The sequence below is a fragment of the Corvus kubaryi genome, unplaced genomic scaffold (genome assembly GCF_017639235.1).
Source record: "Corvus kubaryi isolate FWS band 111438036 unplaced genomic scaffold, C.kubaryi_AGA036_p1.0 37103, whole genome shotgun sequence".
NCBI lineage: Eukaryota > Metazoa > Chordata > Aves > Passeriformes > Corvidae > Corvus > Corvus kubaryi.
The window spans coordinates 208,143-216,069 of NW_024581029.1; the positions used below are offsets into that span (position 1 = coordinate 208,143).

Below are 7,927 nucleotides of genomic sequence, written 5' to 3' on the forward strand. Positions count from 1 at the left end.
GTCAAGCAACCAGCTTCCCTCAGTGGAAGATGGGATAAACCACCACAGTAACTACAAGCACTTCAAGTGTGTAAAACTATCACGGTAAAATATTTCTGATGACAATCTCTTGGATCCAAAACAGCTGAGCCATCTCTGCCCTCCCCTCCCAGTGCTGCTGTGCACTATTTCAGTGTGTTCTCTGCATTCTGTCACCAGGACTCCCATACCCCATTCTCCAGCACTGACCCACTTGCAGACCTGACTCTGGACCTCTGAATTTCCAATTCTTCCAGATCAGAACTGTCTCATGTTAAAGAGACCACATCTAAGGTTAGCTCAGGTGTTGGTTTTTTCCCTTTTAAAACTGGTACCCAGTATTCTTTAAATCAAGTTGCTGCTTCGGTGTTATACCAAGTATTTCACCCTAGCTGGCAGGCAGCACCCAAAGGTCCACAGGTTTTTCTCACTGATCAGCAAACACAGCGCCACAGAAATAAATCCTTAAACCGTACAGAAGCTCAGATTTTTATTGTCTGGTACATTTACTTGTCTTCTGGCTTATTGAAGCAGTATGTCAGACAGCACTTGCCACAGTAGTGTCTGTCAAAGTGACTGGCCATGAAGACTCCGGCGCCACACTCCTCCGAGGGGCACTCCCGGCGCAGGCGGCTGATCTTGCCGTTCTCATCCACCTGGGAAGGACAAACAGGCAATGGCTCACATACACTCTCCACCTCTTAGCAACAAAAATAATTCTGAGTATTTTCCACTGGCATAATAGTTTTTGTAACAGTAACTACATCGAACTTTTGGAGATAAAAGTCAGAAGGGCCCAGCTGCAATAGATCGTGTGCCTTTTATTTAACACGTAGGATGTTTGCAAATAGAGTGAGTTTAAATATTAAATACAGCAGGCTCTGTGCAGACCAGTTACAGGCTCCACATCCTCCCTGGTGAGAGATGAGTCTCCATCAAGCTTCTCGAGTTAGTTCTGCCTACCTTGTAGTACTTGAGCACTGCAAGCTTAACCTTCTTTCTCTTATGCTTGTTCTTCTTGGGAGTTGTGTAAGACTTCTTCTTCCTTTTCTTAGCACCACCACGAAGTCTCAGCACCAGGTGAAGGGTTGATTCCTGTTTGTAAAGCACATGAAAGAGACTCAAAATGCCTTCTCAAAGCAAGTGCAGCATTTAAGCAGGCTTCCTGCTTTTACCTAGAGAAAGTACATCTGAAGTGCCAGGCACTTAAGAAAGCTCTAAAAGGATTATTTGCTATTAAGGTGGCATCCCAAGTTCCCAGCATCAACACTGCCCAATCCCTTGATTTGGCTAAATCTATTAGAAATATTTCTTAGTCAGCAAAGAAAAGGTCAGTCAGCTCTGCCTGTGCCAGTTCCTGGGTACTGCACTGCTCTGTCCACCCTTTCCTACTCACTTTTTGAATGTTGTAGTCGGACAGTGTGCGTCCATCTTCCAGCTGCTTCCCAGCAAAGATCAGCCGCTGCTGATCCGGAGGGATGCCTAGTGGTGAGATAAATCAGGAATAAATGACAGGAGTGAGCTACAACAGGCTGCAATAAAATCAAAAATTGCTGCAGAAAATTACAACTGTGTAAGGCACACATCAATCCACTAGAGTGCACTGACAGTAATACATACAACATATACGGATTGATATCAATATTTAATAATCAGTAAGTGCCGATTGAACCTACCCTCCTTATCCTGGATCTTCGCTTTTACATTTTCTATAGTATCAGAAGGCTCAACCTATTACGAAACACAACAACAGAATCAAAACGCGCTGCACATTTCAATTAGCCCAGATAGGCCGAAAAACCACGAGGAGCTCCCGGCACACGCCCGGTGCTGCCACGGCCATTCCGGCCTCCACCGCGTGGCCCGAACCGCCCCGGGCAACGCAGGGCCGCGTTTCCCCACACATCCCGGGCTTTCCCGGCGCATCCCGCTGCCTCCCGGCACATCCCCGCGTTTCGGAACACCGGCAGGCACGGGCGGCGCGGTCCGGCGACGGCGGCTCACCTCGAGGGTGATGGTTTTCCCCGTGAGGGTCTTCACGAAGATCTGCATGGCGAGGCGGGCAGGGGCGGCGCGGGGCGGCTGGGGCGGGGCGGCTGGGCCGGAGCGCGGGCTGCCCGCGCTGCTCGCGGAATGGCGGCGGCGGCCCGAGAGAGCGCCGCGCCCGCACGCACGGGGTTTCCGTGCGCGCCGGGGGAGGGAGGAGCCGGGCGGGCGTGCGGCGCGCCGGGACTACGGCTCCCGGCATGCCCCGCCGTTGGCGGCCGCGCCCGCGCCTGCTGGGAGGTGTAGTCCCGCCACGCGAGGTGTGGGCGGGAACTGCGGCTCCCACAGTGCACCACGGCGGCCGCCGTGACGGGTGAGGCGGGGCCGCGGTGAGGGGAGGAGGAGAAGTCGCCATGAGGGGATGAGGCGGGGCCGCGGTGAGGGGAGGAGGAGGAGGAGGAGGAGTCGCCATGAGGGGATGAGGCGGGGCTGCTGTGGAGGCCGGGTTTTTCAGCCGCCTGACTCGGTTCTGCTGTGCATTTTTCTGTCGGTTTTTCACGTACCTGAGTCTCTGTCAAGGCCAGGTTGGACACGGCGTGGAGCAACCTTGTCTAGTGGGAGGTGTCCCTGCCTGTAGCAGGGGGTTGGAACTGGATGAGCTTTAAGGTCCTTTCCCACCTAAACTGTTCTGGGATTCTATGATTTTCCCACGGCGTGCAATCCCAGAATTCGATGTCCTGGTTCCTGGGGAGGCAGTTTAAACACGCCTCACAGCCACTTTGCCACCTGCGGATTCCTTGAGATCAATTCCAGGTTTATATTTGGGCAAAGATTTTTTAAACTGGAAAAGCTGTAGATAAGTTGGGAATAAAGGAGCCCTGAGTCATGACTTGGAAATTATTTTTTAGGTGGTTTTATGGTTATGAGTCTAATATGGGAAAGGCTAAAGCGGAATAGGACCTGCTTGAATAAATCAGCTGGGACCATTTTAACAATTTCAACCCTTCTGTGTTTTGATCAGAAACCGAGAAAGCAGGTTGTGCTGGGTAAGGACTGTCTGAGGAGTGCTACATTATATACACTAATGCATTTCACAACATAATAAATATTTTTCAGGTAAATGAGCACTTGACAGTATGTAAAAAGTGGTTTGCTGGGTTTTTTTTTTTTCTCCAGTTGGTATGAGCAGACGGGTTGTGGCCTCTGTGTTGTTACAGAAATCAAGGATTGATACATTTTCAGCTGGTTTTTGTGCCCCCGTGAACACTGCAGCAGAGTCAGGAGCACTACAATGAATTCATTATCCCAGGAATAACAGTAGGGTTCATGCTTGAAAACCCCTTTTTGGGAGTTTTGAAATGACAAAGCTGTCCTAAACCAGGAGAAAATCAACATAACTAAGATGACCTGTGACATTTATCCCACATGCCTTGTGTTAGCATTACCAACCCTTCTGTGCAAAGGTTATTGCTGAAGTTCCTGAGGGATTCCTGCCTGCCTGCCTATGTCTGCCCTTTTCAGACACTGAGATGGGAAAGGCCTAGAATAAATAAAAATTCTTAGTTTTTGAGACTGGTAGGAATAAGGGATACTGGCTCTGCTTTTAAATCTTGAATTGGATTGGTATTTTAAGACACTAAAATGCACAGCCCCTGCTCCCTTGGTTTTCCACAGCTGTAAGTGCAAAGGACATTTAGTGCCCACCTAGAGAAAATATACTATATACACAATATGTTTGATGCTGCAGCTGTCCAAGTAAGTGCTGGTTACCTTAGTTTTAAGTAATATTGGTGATTATTTAATCTCAGGTGAATTTAGAGAATGCCTCATAATGAAAAGTTTTTCTGCATTTTCATTGTCTTGAGCAATGTTGCTTTGCTTTTGGGGCTGGTTTTTGTTATCTCAGAGCAGCACAGTGCAGCTTGCTCTATTATTTTCTCTATTCATTTTATTTTCATTCTACCATATGTACTTAATAGCTTAGGATGTCCCAGAAAGTTGTTTTCCTGTTCATTCTCTCTATACAAACCTCATATCCAAAAATACATCCACGGATAATGGAGTATGTTACTGTGTGCAAGGACATCCTCCCTTCAGCCAGATGGGAATGTGAGGTGTTTATTGCCACAATCAAGAAGGGTTAAAGGAATGCAGTTTTTTCTTCATAGGAGATTAAAAGCTCTGGAATCTGAACCCATAGCTCTGTAACACTATTGGAAAAGAGCAATGGAGCTTGAACTAAATTATAATGTTTAAAATACGTGCAAAATATGTTGCTTTAATTAAGACATTAATAACCTAGTTATCTCTGCCTTCTCTCATTTATATTTTTACATGTTTCCATTCTTGTTTTATTTTTATATGGCAGCTGCTAATGATTGTGTTAAACCTCACTAACGTGAAAACCTTAATTTAACTGATGCTGCAAAAGGTGTTTCATAAAAAATCATCTGCCTGAGGGGACTTTTTTCAGTTCCTAAAAAAAAATTCTCAGATTTAGAAAATATATTTTCAATGTATTAGCTTATAATGTTTGTAATTGTTTGGTTTCGGGTTTTTTTTATTACCACTTTTTAAAGGCTTTAGCAGTTTTGACTCTGAATTTGACTCTGACATCTGAATTGATGAGACGGCACTGGGGTTATCCTGCCCTGCCATGTTTTGTATTTCAGCTGTTCATGTCCCTGGTAAAACAGCTGAAGAGTTGCTTGGATATTTGGAAAGGAAAGTAGAAAAGTTTGTGTGCTGTGCTGTAGCAATTTGAAATATCACAGTTCACACATCACACCGAATGCAGCCCTTCCTTGCCACGTTCTTTTGGTGACTCTCGTGGTGTTTATAAAGTGCTGGTGTGGCAGCCATGCGCATTAAGTCCGTTTTTATCCATTTTTGGGTTTTTCCTTGGCCCCTTCCCTAAAGGAACTGAAATTGGAGAGCTCAGCTGTTCTGTGTGTTGTGAAAACTGACAAGCTAATCTTAAATGTATCTCTGTGTGTACAGATGAAAATCTATGACTTGAGGTTTTTCCAAAAGAATCCAGAGTCCTGGAAGGAATTGGGCATTCAATGCTGTTGAAAACCTCAGTAATGCAACATTCTATTTCTAGGTGCTTAGATCTCATTGCTAATGTAATCCCTGGATGTCAAACACACAAATTAGTTCATTAACTCATCTCCTATAGCCTGCTGAGTAACAGCTACTCAAAAATAGCTTTCTCCTGTTTCTGCCCATTGGTTAATTAGATTTGTTCTTCCCAAATCACAGATGTTATATTTTCTGAAATTTCACTGGAAAAGACTGTATGTTTTAAGGACCTCCAGCCCCCTGAGATTTACTCATTATCTGCCAGTGGTAAAATGTGTCCTTTTCTTTCATCTGTGTTTTCTTCCTTAGACTGCTGTTGCTTAATTAAGATACAATTTTTAATTCTTATTTTATTTCCTGGCCATATTTCAGACCATTTTATGGGATCATTTTCAGGTTGCCGTGTCTTCTAGTGTTTCTTGATTTTGTCACTCCAGGACATTTCTATTTACAGGAAAAAATATTCTTTATATCTGTGTTTTCAAGTAAAAGGTTAGATTTTCATTTCACCACTAGCTTTTCCACAGCTTGACTGACAAATCAGTCAAGATCATTGTGGAGCTTTATGGCAGGGAAAGGGAGAGGTAACCATACATGAATACAGCATGATCTTGCTAGTTGATTTTTCAGATGATTGCTTCTTTCTGTTGGAAAGCTGTCCTAACACTGCATTAATTCACTGTCTCAGTCAACAGTGGATTAGAAAACTACAATTTTCATTTATGAGGGCTTTTTTTATCTCAGCCCATGACAAAAAGGATGGATTTGGGCTATTGGAAGAAATAAGCAAGAAAAGAAAACACAACAAAATTTTAATAACAAACTTTGAAACTTGAAATTTTAACTTAGCTCCCATTCCAGCCTGCAAATTACTTTGGATTCAGTGCTCCTTTGGGTAACTTTCCATGGAGAGAACTCTGCAGGCACTTGGCTTTTAGTGGAGCCTCTATGAGCAGACTCTTGGGCAACCTGCAACCTCAGCACTTAGTGCTTAGGATACACAAAAATAAACAGAGTCCTGCTTGGTTCCAAGGTCTGTAAGTTTTCAGAGAGGCTTTTTCTTGCACTGCCAGACCCAAGGCCAGAAGCTCTCCAGGCAGCAGGAACCCAAGCCAAGGGCAGACAGCTGCAGCAAATCACATGGGCAGCAAGTGCCAGGAAACCACTCTGCAGACAAGCTAACATGTATCTGCCTGGACTTAGCTAAGAGAAGTGCTTGAATTGAAAGACAAAATTTCTGAAAATTAGGTTTTCTGCATCCACACATGGTTATTTGCATCTATTGTGCTTTTTGTGTCTTGCTCCAATAAACTGCCCTTGACTTCTGTGGCTGCAGCTCCTCTGTCATTCTGTTGCTGTTATGGGTTTCAGAAATTATTTTGAGTGCAAGCAGGGATTTTGGCCTTTAAATCTTTTAAATTAAAATAAATTATGTGTCATTCATTTCATCACCTTTATTTTTTTCAACTCAGTCTTTGGATTTCTAATCTACATTGAAATTAGTGAGTGAGCTCTGCAATATGCTTAATATGAATAGTAAAAAGCTTTTTAGGGCAAATGCAAGATATTTAAAAGTGGTTTTTACTTTTTCTTAGGCGCGTTGTTATTCTAAATGATACCGCTGGTACTTTGGAAGACTGGGACAAGACAGAAGTTGCTTGGGGAGAAAATAAGCAAGAAAAGTTATCTCAGGATGGAGTACTTGAAGCTCAGAAAGATGCCAGGCTGATGGAACATGTTTGCTGGTAGTTCTTCTGCGCGACAACAGAGGGAGCGCTTACAGCAGGCAAGTGAAGACTCCTCCAAGCTCGGAATGAGCTGTAGGAAACGCTGAGCGTTACAAACAGTGCCGAGAATGCTTTTACCAACAAATAGCAGTTATTTGCCCATTTAATATGTCTGTGTGAGAATGTGTGCATGTTTGTATTTTAACTGGAAATGTATTCTCCGTGAGGAAGAAAGCTCTGGAATGGTACGGAAATGGTAAATGCACCTACGTTCTCAGCTTCAGTACATCAGGCCTGGCCTTGCTGTGGTCTGCGCAAGGGTTTAGAGTCAGTGGGAGGGGACTGCTCTGAATGGCTCCTCATTAGGGAGCTGGACAAAGGGGATGCAGGTAGGCATGTCCCGGTGCTTGGTCTTTTTGGTTTGTTCCCTGCTAGGTCATTGCTGGAGTCATAGCACAAATTAGATTATCAAGATAATCTAACAAATCCTGCCAAAACAGCAAACACCTGCCTAGAACAAGTGTAGGCTTTGGTTAATGCATCCACCTGCTCCTTGGGCTGCTGTGGGAGTTGTCTGGGTTGTGGACCATATAAAACTCTAAGAGCCAATATGAGAGCTTGGCCCAGGATATCCTTAAGAAATGGGTAATTCCGCCTTAAGGAAGAGAAAATGCCCGCTGCAGATTCCCTGGGTGCCTGTTGGCAGAGCCTCTTTTAGCTCTCAGCCCACAGCCAGTATCCACAGGAAGAATACTGAATGTCATTTGCTGTTGCAACATGTTCCCAAACAACATTTATCTCGATAATTAAGCTACATGTAGCTACTGCTGGTTTGATTCAGATTTAATACATTTTGGCACTCTCTAAAAGTATATTTATTATATGGATAAATCTGCAGAGTTAGAATTCACAAGAGAACTGTAGTTAAAAGAATTACAAGTCTACAGATAATGGAAGTTTTGTGTGGATGAGTAATAGAGAAAGGTGTGCAAGTTCTCTTCTCAACATGTAGAGTGATATGCCCTTAAATATGCAAGCCTTACAAATGTAACTCAATTTACAGTGTAATAGAGATCAGATATTGACCAAAAGAGTGAAAACAGTGAATGAAA

At 44.0% G+C, this 7,927-nt stretch overlaps 1 protein-coding gene and 1 long non-coding RNA gene across 2 annotated transcripts; one reads left to right on the forward strand and one right to left on the reverse strand.

Annotated features, from left to right (window-relative positions):
* Window positions 1-491: 491 nt before the first annotated feature.
* Window positions 492-2,211, reverse strand: RPS27A (ribosomal protein S27a). Its single transcript, XM_042021049.1, has 5 exons — window positions 2,023-2,211; window positions 1,695-1,749; window positions 1,415-1,500; window positions 982-1,113; window positions 492-674 (listed from the first exon to the last, which is right to left on the reverse strand). The coding sequence occupies exons 1-5, from the start codon at window positions 2,068-2,070 to the stop codon at window positions 525-527; spliced, it is 471 nt and encodes a 156-aa protein (XP_041876983.1). The 5' UTR covers window positions 2,071-2,211; the 3' UTR covers window positions 492-524.
* Window positions 2,212-2,650: 439 nt separating this feature from the next.
* On the forward strand, window positions 2,651-6,874 carry LOC121661162. Its single transcript, XR_006014852.1, has 2 exons — window positions 2,651-3,120; window positions 6,684-6,874. It is a non-coding gene; the product is annotated as an uncharacterized LOC121661162 (long non-coding RNA).
* Window positions 6,875-7,927: the final 1,053 nt, after the last annotated feature.

Coding starts and splice junctions, on each gene's coding strand:
- RPS27A (XM_042021049.1), bottom strand. CDS start 2,070: ATGCAGATCTTCGTGAAGACCCTCACGGGGAAAACCATCACCCTCGAG. Junction 1,114..1,414: donor CCGACTACAACATTCAAAAA/GTGAGTAGGAAA, acceptor CTTTACAAACAG/GAATCAACCCTTCACCTGGT. Junction 675..981: donor CAGTGCTCAAGTACTACAAG/GTAGGCAGAACT, acceptor TGTCCTTCCCAG/GTGGATGAGAACGGCAAGAT.